The following is an 18,136-nucleotide window of genomic DNA, read 5'->3' on the forward strand; positions in this document are numbered from 1 at the left end:
TTTGTCTCTCCAAGAGCTCAGACATTCGAAATAATAGCTGTGCAGTTTCTGATCTTGGATCCGCTAGCCTGGATGGGCTGGGGAGGCTGCAGTGCTCTGCTATCCCAGGCAAGATTAGATTTGCAGTGTCTGTTAGAACTCATGGCCACTCCCCGGAGTGGATCAGTCTAGGACTCTGGTTTCACTGTGTGCAGTTGAAATTCTTTTAGCTAGACAGGCTGCCTTCTTAATTGCAAGGGTTGAGTCCAACGGGGAAGGGATGGATGATGGACCCACACTCTCCATTTTTATCTATTATCAATGGGGAGGTATTAAAATCAACTATGATTTTTTCAACTCCCAGATTAACTCGGGTTAGCAAATTCAACTTTGGGGAAGGAACCGTGAGCTAAAAACCTGTTTGAAACCATGGACTGTACTGATTCACAAGTTCAAATCCGAATCTGGTTGAAGATAGAGTTTGACACCAATTGGTCATGATCTTGTAGCCTTGGTAAAATGAGCTTTCCCATGGTCTCAAAGAAAGGAAACCATGGTAAATAAAATAAAATCCCACCTTTATGCCAAGGCAGCTCTGCCTTTTATTCTTGGATTGTTTGGCTCTGACACCAAGACATCTTTGCTCTCCTAAGAACCCACGGAAACTTAGACCATTTCAGTACCCTTTTTTCTTGCAATGGCCTGAAAAAACCTACTCCCAATCTCTTCATCATCACATTTTGAAAAGTCTAAAAATATACTGCTGAACGGCTTTCATAGACAGTGAAAATAAAATGTATTTGAGGGTTTAAGGATTCAATAAAGTGAGTTGAATTACTTTCTACCCCTAGTTTAGAGATCCATCAACTGGGGATTCTGAGGACACCAAGAAGTGACCCACACTTCCTATCTCCCCTGCTCCTCATCTGGCTCTTAAATAAAGTGATCAGCCCTCTAACGGTAGCAAGATATTCAGATCATTAGATTTTCTCTGAAACCAGTTCCTAAGTCATCTACCACCCCATCGTTGCTTGCCTGGTAATACCACATCCTCTACCACTCTCTGTGACCATTTGGTTGACTCCAAATCCTTCACTTCTCGTTTGCTACAACTTGTCATCCTGTGTATGGCCTTGATTTGACCTGATATCCTAGTAAGGGATTCTCCTTGGGTTTTACCTTAAGATTCAGTCTGCTCATGGGATATGCCTCCATCATAGGTGGATGCAGCCCTTGAGGGCTGGACCAGACACACTGAACATCAGACAGACTGATGGTGTGGTCTCTCTGATTTTCAGAATTCCTTTGAGAGATCACATTAGTCTTCCTTCTTGATCACAGGGCTGGGGTCAAGTTAAGCTTTTAAATGGTCTCTTTCTAAGTTTTTTTGCTTATGTAGTATTAAAATGTTTTTGTTGGACTCTTTATTCTTAACAAGTAATTTCATTATTTCTATATTTGAGTCTGTGGTCCACTAAGTCCTTGGGCTTTCCCCCCCCCCGAAACTGACACATCCTAATAGGTAACAATCTTCTAGCCACAGTGTTTATTCCCATTTAAATTTTTATAAGAAATTGGATCTTATTGACTCTTACTTAACAAATATTTCAAGAAGAATTTGAATTTCAGTAATTCGTGTTCAATAATTTTCTGTCTCATCTTCTATATCTAGTTAATTTTTATTCCATCACTCTTGTCTCTCTCTTTTTTATCATCCTGAATATTGATGAATATAGTCTGTGCTACTAATTCCTAAGCTAAAACCTCTACTCAGTACACTTATTGTACTTTTCTAGCATTGGAACCCTGTGTTTCATGCTTCTATATCATGGAACCAGCTCAATTTTCAGCGTTAAACTTACCATGCCAAAAGGTGGATAACAGCTCTGCAATAAACTGACTACTTAGCATGATTTTGTCTGCATTCTGCATTTGGCACTGATTCCCAACATAATCTAAACAGGCATAAAATTCAGTTCTTTGGGATTCATTCACCAATCAGAATACTGTAAAAGTCATCTGTAAAAAACTCAAGAGGGATGTAGGTTATCAGAGGAGCTAAACGAGAAAAGTCTTTGTATTTCTGTCCTTGGTGCTGAAAAATGAAAAAAAGAAAAATCTTCTGTCAACTTCTCTGCTTTAGTAAATGTAATGATGTGACGGTTCATAAATGACTGTATAAGAGATCATGCATTTTTCTATAATCATTATTTAGTCTTATCTTCCTAGGACAGTAGATACTGTTGATGCTACGGGAGCTGACTAATGCCTACTCCAGAACTGCTCGGTCCCATACAACGGTCACTAGCCACGTGTGGCTATTTAAATTGATTAAAATTAAATAAAATTAAAATTCAGTTTTTTAACCACACTACCCACCTTTCTGGTGCTCCACAGCCACATGTGACTGGTGGTTACTGTATTAGACGGCACAGATATGGAATATTCCCATCATCTTAGAGAGTTTTACTGGACAGTGTTTCCCTAGAATATCATCATTGTCGTAGACTTGATAACATCCCCCCAATATATCTACATCCTAATTCTTGGAACCTGTCAGTGCTGTCAGTGGTACTTTGTATGGCAAAAGGGACTTTACAGATGTGATTAGGTGATGGATATCGACCAGGAGGGATTATCCAGCGTTATCCCAGTGGGCCCAATGTAGTCAACAAGGGTCCCTTTCACAAGAAGGAAGCAGAAGTACCAGAGTCAGAGTTAGAGGAAAAGGCAGTGTGATGGCAGAAGCAGAAATTGGAGTGATGCATTTTGAAGGTGGAGAAAGGGACCACAAGGCAACAAATTCAAGTGGCCACTGGGTACTGAAAAGGATGAGGAGATGGATTTTCCCCCAGAGCCTGCAGAAAGAACTTGCTGACACCCTGACTTTATGTCAGTGAAACTGATTTCAGACTTCTGACCTCCAGGACTGTAAGAGAGTACAACTGTGTTGTTTTAAGTCACCAAGTTGGTAGTGAGTTGTTACAGAGCAATAGGAAACAGATACAATCATCATCGTCACCATCATCTCACTAGATTCTTGCATTTCATTTGGATTCTTATAGTTCTGCAGTCTCCTCAAGCAGAGAGTCCAGTCAACCCCTTGGGTATTTGAAGAACCAAGCTCCTAAGCAATGGCTCCTTTTTCATTTGAGATATTCGTGGCAGCTCGGGCATGATTTCTGCTCTGAGAGTGGGGCCTTAGACTGTGCGTCATGAGTCAGCAATGTCAGCAAGGATTGGAGGGGGCTGTAATACTTGAAAGTGAGAAAAGATGATCTCTATAGCCTGGCTTTCCGTTTTTTGGACTGGGGCGTTTGTCAGTTCCAATTCTGGTTTTGAGCACTATGTCCGTATGGGATTGGCAGAGCTGAAAACATAGGTGACAATCCTACGAAAGGATTTTAGATGAATCAGAATCAAAGCTCAGTCCAAGACTTAGAAGGTACGGTGCAGGGAGAGGTCTTCTCTGCCCTTCCTGCCACCAGCGGCTAATGTGTCATTTCCAAGCCTACTGTGGGGCTGCGGGTGTGATGAGTCCTGCTTGTTCTCTGCTCCCTCAACCTGCTCCTTTCCTCCCAGACTGGGTTTTGATGGATTCTTTTTTTCTGGAAAATTTTCCTTCGCTCACTGTACGCTGTCGTCCAAGTTATGTCTCTTTTAAAAAGCAATAACAATACTAATAGCACATATGCCGTAACTATTATAACAAATAAAATTGAACACTTATTTTCAGGATGGTGATAGGAAATTTATATGCATTGCCTAATTTATTCCATAAATAGCTCCATAAAGATACGCTATTAGTATCCCCATTGTAATAGAGAGAAACAAAGCACAGAGAGTTAATGTTACTTCCTCAAGATCAGGCACCTAGTTGAGAGGGAGAAACATGATTTAATGAACTTGGAGGGCATTATGCTATGTGAAATAAGCCAGAAAGAGAAAGACAAATCCTGTATGTTATCACTTACATGTGGAATCTGAAGAATACAACAAACTAGTGAATATAACAAAAAAGAAGCAGACTCACAGATAGAACAAACTAGTGGTTACCAGTTGGGAGGGGGTGAGGGGAAATATAGGGGTGAAAGAGTGGAGGTACAAACTATTGGGTATAAGATAGGCTCAAGGATATATTGTACAACACGGGGAATATAGTCAATATTTTGTAATAACTATAAATGGAATGTAACATTTAACACTGCATAAACATTTAAAAAAATTTTTTTTTAAAAAGAGGAAGATAACCAGAATTTAGACAGCAGGCCTTCTGGCTCCAGAGATGGCTTGCATTTTAGAACTCAGCAAATGGTTCCCCTTCCCAGACTTTAAGCTCCTTAATGTCAGGACCCATACTATCTTTTTTATTCTTTTTCCCTGTCCTCTCAAAGAGCCTAGATAATTTCTTGGAAAACCAGCAGAAGCTCATTGAAATTGCTCATTTAAATTTATTTTTGAATTCTCTAGATTATTAATAAGGGTTCCCATACAGAGGGGAGACCAATAAGGAAGACATCCCAGAGAAATCCTATAGAACATAGTGTAGTGGGAAGACACCAGGCTGGATTCAAACCTGGCTCTGGCTCTTATGAGCAGTGTGACTGTGAACAAGTCATTCCTTGACTTGAACCTCAGTTTTCTCATCTATTAAATGGGTATAATAATATATAACTCAAGGTCCTTATGAGGATTTAATGAGCTAATGGGTATGAGTCACTTAGGGTATATAAAGGGCTTTATAAATGGCCATCACTATTATCATCAACATTATTTCTCTACCACCCATAGCCTGTATTCAAGAGCTTGTCACATTTAAAGTTCATAGTAGACCTTAGTTTGCTTGAATGTATTTATATTCCAACAGTGTAATCCTCAGTAGAGGTTTTCTTTTTCTAATTTGACCACTTTAGCATTCTCATGAAAAAGACAACAGAACACAAAACCAGTTTCCTTATTTCATGTAATTGCTCCAGATTTCTTTCCTGTGGTGGAGAGGGGGTGTGCTCATTAGAATCCCATTAAAATAAAAATTTTTTAAATCAGTTATTTTGCACTGGACACACGAAAGATTTCAGACATTAAGATTAGAGTCGTTGGTATCCTTATTGATGCAAAGAAATAGCCTTGGCAGTGGGTCCCTGATTCCATCTGCCCTTCTCCATCTCTGCCTCTGCTTTGTCATTTCGCTTGTGGATGACTGCTGTCTCCACCGTTTTCTCTCTCCAGTGCATCAGCTGTTTAGTGGCCAGAATGCTCTTTCTATAACACAGATCTGACCATGTCGTTCTCATTCCTGGAACTCTTCAATGGCCTCCCATTACTTAAAGGATCAAATCCAAACTACTTTACATGGCATTCCCTGTTGTTTTCTGTATGCCGTCAACCTTATTTCTAGCTCCAATTCCTGCCAAATCCCCACCACACACATACTTCACCTATATAACCTGTTCTCTATGTTCTTTTATTCCCTGAAGCTTGTCTCCCTGCTTTTCCCCTGTCTAGGATTTCCACCTAACTCGCTCCAACTTCTCCTTTAAGACTCATCTCGACCATCACATCCTTCAAGAAGCATTTGCTACACCTTCCATCTCTGAATTGGGACGCTTCCTCTCTGGCTCCCATAATAATTTGCACTTAGACTTAGAAAATCCATGAAACTTGCTTTGATCATTGATTTTCCTGCATCTATCTTTATCCATATTTAAAATCTCCATTTGAGCAGAGACTGTTTTCTCATGCCTGAATGTATTTTACATTCATGCAAAAACAAATGCGATTCGGAGGAGACCAGGGGCAAGGCACACTGAATGAAAGTGTCCTTATGCATCTCTCTGTACCTAAAACATAGGCAAGAAATACATCTTGAGTGATTGAATGAATGAATGAAAGCAAGACATCCTACCACATGTCTGTGAGGTTTAAAACAGAGCTAGTTCCCTTCTGGTCAAATCCAGTGGATAACCTTGCAGAACAAGATCTAACTCAGAATGTCTGCTGATGCCTTAAGCATCCTGCATACTGGAGCGTGTTCAAGGTTCTTCCCTGACCTCACACACAGCGAATGCCTGAGCTCTGTAGGCTATTTGTAGAGAGTTTATTTCATCTTTGCAGAAAGCTGCCCAGTATAAATATTAGTCAGTTGATTTCACACAGAGTTAAAACAAGCTTTTAAAAACCTTTTACCTCTCCTGTCCCCAAATAGGTACTTTAGACAGATTCTCAAGGGCCTTGGAAGCTTTGTCAGATTCGGCAAAGTGAAAGTTATGTTCTGTTCAGAAGCGGCCTTCTGTGAAGGCTGTCTTGGGGTTGATGCTGAAATTGTGCAGAAAGGGTCAGGGAAAGTGAAGGATTTTAACATGACATAGATTGGGTGAAGGTTGGTGTGGGAATCGCGATTCTGTCTTCTGGATTCATCTCAACGAGGCCACTTGTGAAGCTGTTTCCCTTTGGTGCCAAGATGGTAACTTGATCTTGTGAAGCAGCAAGGGCTTCAAATTTCAATGGTCTGAGTTCAATCCCAGATCTGCCCATCAGTTAGTCAGTGATAAACATGAATCCAACCCAGTTCTACGAACCTTGAAACAATGGTATCACCAGCACGGTCCAGCAGAAATATGATGAGGGCCACGGATACGAGCTACATACATCCTTTTTTTTTTTTTTGCAATTCCGGTAGCCACATTAAACAAAGTAAAAAGAAACAGGTAAATTTAATTTCAACGTTTTATTCAACCCAGTATGTCTCAACACATAACCAAAAATGTTTTATTTAATCCAATATCTCCAAAGTGTTATCATTTTCAACCTGGACTCAAAATAAAACTATTAAATAGATATTTTACATACTTTTCCTCGTACCGTGTCTCTGAAATCCAGTGTGCATTTTGCACCTACGGCACCCCTCATGTCAGACTAACCACATTTCAGCTGCTCAATGACCACACATGGCTAACAGCCACCACATTAGGGCAGCTCGGGGTTGGGGGGAACCACAATGCCTGGACAAATCTCTCAAGTTCTTAAACTTCTCCAACTAAGATTCCAAGATCTGCTTCCCAGAGATCAGATGAGACTGCATGAAAATCATTATGTGCCCCAACTTCCTTCTCCTGAGTATAAAGAATGGAATAAGAGGACAAGATGTTACATCATTTTTAGCTGGTTTACTTGGTTGTTGTATTTCTCTCACTGAACCTCAAGCTCCATGAGGTAGGGAGTGACATCATTTAACACTGGGTCTCCAGGGACTGGTATTAGTATACTAGTATTAGTACACTAGTACGTGACTAGGTGTATTCGTTTCCTAGGGCTCCCGTAACAAAGTACCACAAACCGAAAGGCTTCAGCAACAGAAATGTATTGTCTCAGAGTTCTGGAGGCCAGAAGTCCAAGATCAAGGTGTCAGCAGGGTTGGTTCCTTCAGAAGGCTGTGAGGATGGATCTTTCCCATGCCTCTCTCCTAGCTTCTGGTGGTTTTCTGGCTGTCTTTGGTGTTCCTTGGCTGTAGAAGCATCACCTTAACCTCTGCCTTCATCTTCACATGGTGTTCTCCTTGTGTGCCTATCTATGTTCAAATTTCCCCTTTTTATAAGAGCAGTTATATCAGTTTAGGGGCCAACCCTACTCCGGTATGACCTCGTGTTAACTAATTACATCTGCAGTGACTCCATTCCCAAGTAAGGTCACATTCTGAGATAGTGGGAGTTGGAACTTCAAAAATTTGATTGGGTGGGGAGGGACACAATTCCACCTATAACAGAATGTGTTCAATAAACCTAAGTCAGATACATGAGTCAATAATACTTGAATGTAAGGACAACTTTTTATCTACTTCGGGTGGGTTCCAGGAATATTCTGCCCTGTCTGAAGAAGATAGACAGGTTAAAAATCAAACAAGGAAAACCGGATGTGAAGAGGATGAATGTTGCCGATGGGCAGCTCCATTCTGCACGAGCACATGCTTCGCAGTTACGATATTTGAAAATATTTAAAGCCGCTCCCCGAAGGTCTTTTGAATGAAACTTACTTAACTTCCATCAACCTCAGTTTTCCTAGCTAAAGCTGCCTCAGAGTTGTTTAGATAAATTAACTTCAGTGTCTTAAGTTGTACACAGAGGGATCACACAATTTATTTGGCCAGACTTACATGCTATTGGTATCTGAAATAAAATGTCTCGCCATTAGGCAAATTCTCTCTTATATACAAATAAGGCAAACTTCTTCCATATTTTTGAAACCCGACTCTCCTCCTTGGATCCACCTTGACATTTTGCAAAACTCTTCTTTAAGTCAGCCTAGCCCTGCTTTACTCCAAATTGTGTGATCTTCTCGGCTCAGCTTTCATGCAGGCAGATATCCTTAAAATGTCACACATCCTTAGCTACAGAAAAATAATACTTGTGCACTGATCAAACATATGTGAAAAATTCAAGGTTTTCCAGTCTCCAGTGGTGCTTTGGTTGAAGGCCTTGGGCTCAGAGACCCTTGTGTTGGGGCAGGGCCAGTTACTGAACTTGGTTCTTCACTTAGGAAGATGGAGCTCTTTGATTTCAATCTCTCTTGACTTATCTTTTAAAAATAGTAATAACTTCAATACTGGCATTAAGCAATACTGGCTTATGCTAAGTTAGGCTGTATTGAATTTGTAAGGCCAATAAAGTTTTATCTCCTCTTTGTTCTGATGAGAAGTTCAATTGTCATACTGTCCATGTTTATTTCTCTTTTTCTCCACATAAAAGTTTACGAAATGAGGATGGAGGAAACCTAGAAATGCATCATGCAATCAAGTCTATTGATATAGCTAGACTTGTTGGGTCATATGGGTGGAAAACTTAGGAAACAGTTTGGTGCAATGGAAATATATGTAGGGTTCAAATCCCAGCTAGAACGTTTATTCACTGTCTGAACTTGGGCATATCACTGAGTTACCTGACCTCAGCTTTCTCTTCTGTTAAATGGGTGTAAATGGTACCCATCCTACCTACCTTCCAATGTGGTATGGAGGCTCAAACAGACCATGTTTAAAATACTGCCAGAAACCTTTACATCCTATCATTGGCTAAGCTATTGTGATGATGGTGATGGAAAGAGTGATGAGCCTCTGTCCTATTTATTTACCTAAACTGACCACCTGACTCATCTGCTTATTTCTTCTATTTCAAGCCTTTGGGTTGCTTCAAGGGAAAATGTAATGTCAAAGGGTGTAGTTTAAATGATCAGATCCCATTCTTTTCTTTTTTCTCTTTCTTCCCTTGACTAGCTTCATCCTGGCATATACCATCATTGCATTCACTCTTTGATTTACCCAAAACGTTTCTGAGCATCTATTCTGTGCATGCCGTTCAAATACTCCCGGGAATATGGTACTCAATCACACAGACTTGGGTTTCTTCCCTCAAGGGCCTTACAATCCAGTAGCCTCTAGGCCTCTATCTCAGCCCACCCTGTGGCTCTGAAAATAACCTCACCACTTTCTTTTACTTCTTTTTCATTGATTCTGCCACCCTGGGTATGAGCTATTTCCTCCTTCTGCAACATTAAGCTGGCCTTTCCACATATTATTTTGTCAACCTGTTTCATACCATCTGGCTATTTTCTGCTCACCTTTCAACTCTAGGTTTAGACATCAATTCTTCTGGAAAGCCCTCCTTGATAAACCACAGGGGATAGGCGAGCCCTTTAGCTCCTTGTATTTCTCTTCTCCTGGCACATACCCCATCCACTGTACATTCCTGGTCTATTATGTAACTTCTACCAGCCTATAGCTACAGAGTTTCCTGGGCTACGTGAATCCTCGTCACCACTGTAGCCCCTGAGTCTAGCACAGGACCTGCCATCCAGAAGATGCCCAATATTTTACTGCTGGAACAATGGCATGAATATCAAGTTCTTGCCTATTTGAATAGTTCATTGCCCTTGCTTTCTGGCAGTCTCTCCTAATTTCATTTCTTCCAAGTCCAAGTATAATTCATTTTGTGACAACCTTTTTTTTTCTAGTTGGCAAACTATTAGAGGCTAAAACTTATGCAACGCACAATGAAAGACAAGGTCATATTTTATCATCTTTGCCTGTTGCCGTAACCAGATTAGACATCTTTGTACAAGTGAGGTGAATGCAAGCCAACAGATATTTATCATGTCAAACACCTGATTACAAAAAAGAGGGAAATGTTAAAGATGAATACGGCAAGTCCCTGCCTTTAAGGAGTTTACAACCTTGTGAGAGGCTGATAGTAGGGAAATTGGATAATTGAAAACCCAGTCAAAGGTTTGGTTCTGGAAATTCATCATAAACTATGTGGCGGTGGTACCTAATTTCTGTATATTAACAGTGTCATGTGTCATGTCTCCTCAAGGTCGTGGTTTATCTCAGCTTTGTTTAGGGTCCACCTTTGAGAAGGGACCAGAGAAAGGGAAGAAATGTTGATTCACGTCCCTGAGATACAAACTTTCTGATGGGTAGGAAATTCAGTTTTCATAATGGGATGTGAGTGCAAATGATTCTGAATCCATTCATGTACAAGACGATGGTATCTACTTCTTGCATTGATTTGCATCTAGAATGTTTACTTTTCCCTTCACTAGAGCATTTCATTTTCTGTGACACCATTCCAATGAAGAGAGTATATGATTCTCTTTCTAGGGGTGTGACTTAATGCTCCCAATTTCCCAAATCTAGAGGCAGACCCTTGGTGATGCTCTTGGTGGGATGCTGTACTTAGCAACGTCCACAGTGGAGCTGGTACCTCTCTGAGCTACTTGGCGCTGGCTGTATGTACAGCGCCCTCCTCTCTTACAAAAAAAAGTTGTCTTACCCCAAATCTATTAATTTCCTATTTTAGAAGCAGGCAGAGAATCCCCTGGATAGCTATGACGGAGTAAGTAACACAGTGATATTATCCCAAGTCATATCTGCAGGGTAACTGTAAGCAAGATATTTAAGGGAACACAAGCCATTCTTTTCCTTTTGTGGATTTGGCTAAATGCAGTAATATTAGCCGTGGTGCAAGTCTTTGAAATTCATCTTGAATATGAATTTGACACTGATGTTACCCTGGTGGTAGTGGTAAGAACTTTGTGTCCCCTTCTTTAGAAAAGAGCTGGCTGTGGAAGGAGATAGATTGTGAGGGTGAAAGGCCTGCTCAGGATTGAAGGTTTCCTCCATACCCAGGAGATGAAGGATCTTTATTGAATGATGATTTTACAATGCATTATCTGTTCCTTCCCTTATGCAAAGGGTTTTTGCTAATATATATTTGCTTGGTTCAATTGTCAATTAGTTTGTCTGCCCTTCTGTCTCCACCAGTATATTTGGGACAGTGGTGGGAAGCTCCAGCTGTCACTCAGGGGTAGATGGCAATGGCAATGAGGTGATGGTGTTGATGGCAAAAAATGACAGCTGAACTTTTGCTGCCCTAACTTCCCCTTGTGCTTGCAGCCGTGTAGAGTACTGGTCCGACAATGTCAATTTCCTGGTTTTGACAGTTTCCTATAGTTATGTGAGCGGTTACCATTGGGGGAAACTGGATGAAGGAGGCAGCAACTTTCTTGAATTTGTTTTCCAACTTCTTACTTTGGAGTCAGAATTGGATTGGTCCAAATATGAGTGTCAGCATGCACTATTGGGGTGGACCCAGATTATTTGCTTAGTGTTTCAAAGCTGCCCATTTATAAAAAGAAGATAATGATTGTGTCCCCATCCTGAGGCTGCAGGGTGCATTGAAGGAGTTACATTTATACAAAATTTAGGGCAATGGAAAGCATATGTTGAGAGCCGTTCTAATTATATTCTTGTTGTTATTAATAATGTTATAATCACCATCATCGTCATTAGCACTGTTAACCCACTTAGGTTCTGCATCTTGCGATGGCAAGAACAAGATCTCATGCCTTTTTGGTAACCTCCAACTTTGGCTAGGATACTTCAGAAGATATTTTGTGATTGAATTGTTCTACCATAACCCTTACAGATATCACCCCCCATCTTAGCCAACAAAGAGGTCAGTCATAGCATCCTTGAAAGGACTTCAGCTTTGGAGAAAGACATGGATTTGAGGTCTGCATCTGCCACTTACTAGCTTCCAGACTTTTTGCTTCTCTATCTGTGAAATGGGTGTGATAAAAATAAGGTTAGTAAAAATATAGTTCCTCTAGAGATGAAGTTAGATAATGTATATCAAGTGACTACCATTGTCTAATGCTTAGAATGAACTCAATGAATAACAGCTGCTCTGGCTGCTACTTTTTATTAATAATGGACAATAATAAGGCATTTACAGCTATTTCACAGACAGAGAGGTGAAGCCCTATGCTGCTTGGCTTTCCAACAAGAAATCGTTCAGTACGATGTTGGGGTATTTCAACGGGGAAATTTTTTTCAACAGTGCAGAGCAACATTTGATGGTTTGACCTTGTTTCTCAGTGCCCTGAGGTGCTGGGTAAGTCAGAGCATGTCTTGGTCCTAGTAGGGATAAAGGGACTAGCTTGGGAATTTTTCATGCCACAAAACATTTTGAATATGTACATGTGCGTGTTATTCTTTGAAATGCTCAAAGCAACAACTGTGAGAAAAACAGCAGAGGTTCCTGCCCTCATGAAGTTTACAGTCTAGTTGGAGACAGACCTCAAAATATATGTAATATAAAAATATACGTAATGTCAAAATCAAAATGTATATCATGTCAGACTTTGACAAGGTTTTTAAAGGACAAGTCAGGGCCCTCTGAGACCCTGGGGCTGCAGTGAGCAAGTAAGAAAACCCATGTTCTTAAGTGCCTGGTGCTGTTGGCTGGGAACTTCACTTGCTCCAGAGGCTGCCAATTTTTTTGAGATAAGCGCATTTCTCTTTGGAAATATCACCTCATAAGAAACCATATCAAGGCTACTGACTAGCACAGTGCCATAAATATTTGATTGTCACTAAGTTTTAAGGAGTTGAGAAAAACAACCTCTACCGCCTTCTGTGGCTCCAAATGGAAAGTCAGGATGGAACATTTTGCAAACATGACCCCTCATCATTGCAAGCCTGCCGCCTACTCGGCTGGTTTGTATATCTGGGGCTGGTGTTTGTCAGCCGCGGCAAGATGGCTCCCGGCCTCTCTCTCTCTGCTTCCCCGTTGAGGCCGGGAAAATGAAATGATACAAATTGCTTTCACTTGAATCTGTGACATGGATTCCTGTTATCTTTGTTGTCTGTCTGTTTTTTGTGAATTATGGCCTCAGAGCAATTTCAGAGTTCTTTGTCCAAGAGATGCTTTTTTTTGTAAGCCGGTGTAGTTAGGAAACCAAGGTTTGTATGTTGACCTAATTGAGGTCAGATTTGAACCCATCTCCAACTGTTTAAGGATGTCTGGTGGATTTGGGTAACTAGACTTACTCGTTGTGTGAGTAGGAGGAAGTTACCCCACCTCCCTTTTCGTGACAGTATGTACCACATTGGGTTCTTACTAAATAAAATAATTATAAATAAACAAGCAATGCTGCTTTGGTGAATTCTGTATCCTCGGTGCTTAGAGCAATGACTAGTACATAGTTAGTGCTCAAGAAAAGTGTTCTTATCATCATCACCATCATCTTCATCACCAACATCATCTCCATATTTATTATCTTCACCACCATCATCATATCCATCCTCCACCTCATCATCATCATCATCATCATCATCTCCATCTTCATCTTAGTACGGATTCAATGGCAGGAATTCTTCAATAAGACCAAATCAGGTTCAAGTTCTGGTTTTGCCATTTACCTAATTTACTAACTCCCATACTGGGAAATATTTTTTCACCTGTTTGGAGCCTCAATTTTCTTACCTTTAAAAGAGACCATAATATCTATCTCTTGGGGGGTGGTTGCAGGGATTAAAGTGCCTGACACACAGTAGAATCCAACACACCTCCCCATGTGTTCTCCAGAGGAAGCACTTTGCTGGACCACAAGTGGGACCAATTTCATCCCCACAATGGGGCATATATGCTCACAGGGCCTTCTAGATTATAAAACACATTCCTGTAGATTTTATCCCTAGAGCATCACAAGAGCCTCGTCGGGAAGAAGAATATGTATTATGCTTTATATTAATCAATGAGGAAATGGGGTACATGGAGGTGGAATGACTTGCCAATAGTTCCACCATTATGCTCCTGGCTTTTCAACACTTGTCTCCGATTCCATAGTCACAGCACCAATAAAAGGTTAGAAGGTAACAAACAGGGAAATCACCCAGCATAGTGTTTTTTATTTTATTTATTTTACTGCAATCCATAAAAGATTTTATGTCACAACCCAATTCACCCACATAAAAGTTTCATGAAACAGTTCCTTACTCTTTTCTATTCTTTTCCAGTGTGGTATAGTTTATTTCATTTAAAGAATGTTGGTGTGGTAACCCCTACATGGGCTCTACATCCCAAGGGTTCACACCTACAGTTTGAAAAACACGTAACTTTTCCCCCCCAGATGGTGTATCGGGATAATCTGGGGCACCTTTACACAGTGCCCAAGCCTGGATCCCGCCCTTGGAGATTTTAAGCCGGTGGGTCTGGGGTGGAGTCCTAGCATCTGGCTCTGTAAGAACGCCCCAAATGACCTGATGGTCCACAGGCTAAGGAACAATGTCCTGTTACATCACTCTGATTGTTTCCACCTGAAACACTCTTCTCTATTGGGTGTTTTGACTTTTTTTTTTTTTTTTTTTTGCATTTTTCTCTATCACTTCCCAGAACATCCTTCACCAGGGAATCTGTCTGTCTTGGTCTCATCCCTTTTGCTTTCTAGGAGAAAGTAAGACCCCCTATACTTTGGTTGAAGGACAGAAGTTTAGCTTTTCAGTTATCAGTAGGACAAGGAGCTCAGGGCTCACGGGAAGGACTGCTGAGTCCACGTATTGGGCAGGAGGCCTGTGAGGAAGGGGCTCTGGTCCTCTGACCATGTGGCTCTGAGAGGGGAGCTGACACATCCCTTTAAGGAACCCGAAAAGGCTGCTTCATTTAATCCTGCATTAGAGGCATCCCCGGAGTGTGATTGGAAATGGAAATGGAAGGATGGCACAAGTACTGTTTATCCAGATTTTCTTTCCAACCCTGGGGAGCTGGGAATTTAAAACAAACAGACAAATCACCCAGGGGCTCCCTGAACTAGTACCACCGACAGATCAGCAGGAAAGTGGAATTCTTCCGGGCAGCCTCCTCTACCCTCACCTCCTCCTCTGTTATACAATTTAATTACAAGTTTAATCACTTCAGAAACCCCATCCATTCCCTCCAGGGTAGTGAGATGTCTCCTTTCCAAGCAGGCGTCTCGGCGATAAGCAGCTGTCCACGGGAATGGTGGATGGGACTCTTGAAACCTTTCCCTCGACGAGCCAGAAAGACATGACTAAATAAAACCTGAAATTGTGTTGACATTTCACTGTGGTTGTTGTAGTTTTAATAATAAAGGAGGAACAAAGTATTTGTAGCTTTAAATGAAGAGGCAGCATTTGGCATTGAAATCACTGGGGATTTTTTGTACGAGGTTTTATTTTTGCTTATTGGGAGAGAAGAAAAAAACAACGAGCTAGGAAGAGACAGAAGTTCAAGACAAGGGAAAAGCAAGACGGCTCTGCTTTTCCTTCATGGCCTTGATCACCACTGGGGTTCTGTGGTCAACTGCGGGTTCCTTTCTTGAAAGCCTGCTACTCTTCTTGCCTGTTTGGTCCTTAGGGACAAAGATGGCTTTGGATTTCGCTCACCATGTTATCGCGTGTGCTGAACGAATCTGTTTCTATAGTGCATCCTATGAGGCAGGGTGCCCTGTGTGTTTGCTTTCCTGTGATTTGATTTTTTTAACGTGATCTTCTCACAATTACCCTGTGAGGTCACTCATCATGCTCCCCGTTAAACAGAAGCAAAAAACTGGAGCCCAGGGCATTGCAACAACTTGTCTGAGATCACACAGCGAGTCTGCCAAACAGCTAGGCCTCCAGATCTTCCAAACACTGGCCCATGACTATTTTAAGATCAATTTACAATTAACCACTCAGCTTTGTTGTAAATTTATCCGCAATGTTCTCACGGTATTTTTTTTTTTTTTTAATTTACCCATCACCATCTCTCTTATCTCTTTGAGCTCTGCCTTCATCCCTCGTCTGTCTCCTCCCCTGCTCCCCCCGGCATCCCACCCCCCACACCTTGAAAATATTTTTAAAAATAGGATAGTCGCAAGCTTCCCAGTGGATTCCCTAACTTTGCATACCATGTATTTAGTTTAGTAATGAAAAATTCCAGCTGCAGGCAGTAGCAGAGGATAGCATTTCTAATGTTTTTTAAACAGCTATTAATGTAGTCGAGTGCTGTGTGGGGTTTTTTTTTTTTTTTTTCCCTTTCCTCTTCTATGTAATCATCTGCTCAGTGTATGCTCTGAAACTGAGAGCAAGGGCCAGAGGAGGGGCAAGCTGTGATTGATGGGCCAGGCTCAAGGAAGGAGTCCCATCTGGGGCTGGTTTGGGGAGCAGTCAGTTGTTGACGGGGAGGTCAGCCAGGCAGCCTCGGCGCGCCCCTCCCACACCCCCGCCGTCCGTCCCCACGTTGCACAGCGCACACACGCTGGCTCGTAATCGAGGCTCGCGTCAGGCAGATGATTTGCGGTGTGACACTAGAGCAGCTGCTAAGTTTATGGAGGAGAAAGGAAGCAGGATGGTACAGCAGGTATTCTTCCCCCGTTTTCTGTTTTACTCGAAATTGTGATTTGAACGAAGCGGAAGCCTCTCCTTGTATTAAGTCTCTGTTACTCTCTCCGTGATGTGGATTCTGCTCCTCGAATCATGCCGGCGGTGGGGGGCGCGGGGGGGGGGGGGGGAGGAAAGGATTTTCAGCCGTGTGTGTGTGTGTGTGTGTGTGTGTGTGTGTGCGCGCGCGCGCGCGCGCGCGGGCTTTTCTGCTTGATGGGTGGAACTGAGCCGGTCTTAGAACCAGCAGGTTAATGATGTAATTTTGCATTTTCCTTCTTGGTTTCCATGCCCCCGGGGGCATGATGCAGTTTAGTTCTTTTCGGTCCAGCACTGGAGGCTTTCTCTGAATATGCAATTCTTCAAGAAATATGCAATTTCTTGCCAGAGAAGTAGAACAGACCAGGCTAAGAAACTAAAGTAAACCAAACTGTCAGCAAGACGGAAAACTGCAGGCAACGGAGAATGGATAGTTTCCTCCTGCAAATCCAAGTTGATGGGGGGTCCCGTGGCAGGAGAGGCTGCTTTCCTAGGCGGTGCAGACAGACATAATCAGCTGGTTTATGAGGATTGAACCATTCCTGTGCCCTTCTTCATTATAGGGGCTGTGTTTAGGCCAGAAGAGGTTTGGGGGTGACCAGAAGTGGACTGGGGACAAATAAATTCCAGAAGCAAAAGGAGAAAGGATGCTCCAGAAGTTTGACAGTTAGAACTGGGAAAACACACACACACACAGAAGAGAAAGAAAAATACTTAAAGTCCACCTTGGCAGGCACTTTTCCCCCTCGGTGAAAGTCAGACAGTTACGGTGAAAGGAATAAATCCATTTCATGTTCTGCCACGTAAAGACTATTTTCTGCAATTGAAATGCGGTTTGCATTAGAGTCTGAGCCAAAATATTTTGCCAAGTCTGATGGGCTGCCTCTCTTGGTTCGTTTTTTAGTCTCCCAAAACTACTTTATTAAACCACTAAGGGCCATGCACGGGAGAAAGGTGATGTCTAAAAAGAAACCAAAAAAAGCACCTCCCATTTTCTCTCTGACTCTGCCTCCTGAGAAAATTAAGGGTGTAGGATGTTCTAGTGACCAAGGAAATTCTCCTTGTATTTGAGGGGCGTCTCTCTGAATGCCTGCAAGCAGCAAAGTCCACACACTGTGCCAATGGTCAGATTACGGTATTTGTCTTAAAATAGCAATAATATCCTGGCTATTTCATGCTTCAGTAAAATATTTAAATTGAAATGGCATTTTTTTTCCTTTGGTGAATCAGACTTGGTTGCATTTGAATAATCCTTTCTCTCTCTGTAACTGGAGTACAAACTACCTGTCGGGTTGTCTCAGGTAATGAGGGGTCCCACGTCATCATCTGGCTGCTGTTGGGGTGCTGTTCTAATTGCGGTTTGGTGTATGAGGACAAAGAAGTTTCTTCTGCATTTATCCTAATGGACGT

At 41.8% G+C, this 18,136-nt stretch overlaps 1 protein-coding gene across 6 annotated transcripts in view; it reads left to right on the plus strand.

Moving 5' to 3' along the window:
- The window catches only part of RBFOX1 (RNA binding fox-1 homolog 1), a 353,845-nt gene that overhangs the window by 144,205 nt on the left and 191,504 nt on the right, over positions 1-18,136 (plus strand). Inside the window, exon 1 of one of the 6 annotated variants that reach the window (XM_061209600.1) lies at positions 16,635-16,667. The exons of the other annotated variants lie outside the window; for them this stretch is intronic. Within the exon in view, the coding sequence (XP_061065583.1) occupies positions 16,635-16,667 (33 nt within the window). Of the gene's footprint in view, positions 1-16,634; positions 16,668-18,136 lie in introns of those variants that run through there. 6 annotated transcript variants of the gene reach the window in all.

This window comes from Eubalaena glacialis, chromosome 13 (genome assembly GCF_028564815.1).
Source record: "Eubalaena glacialis isolate mEubGla1 chromosome 13, mEubGla1.1.hap2.+ XY, whole genome shotgun sequence".
Classification (NCBI taxonomy): Eukaryota; Metazoa; Chordata; class Mammalia; order Artiodactyla; family Balaenidae; genus Eubalaena; species Eubalaena glacialis.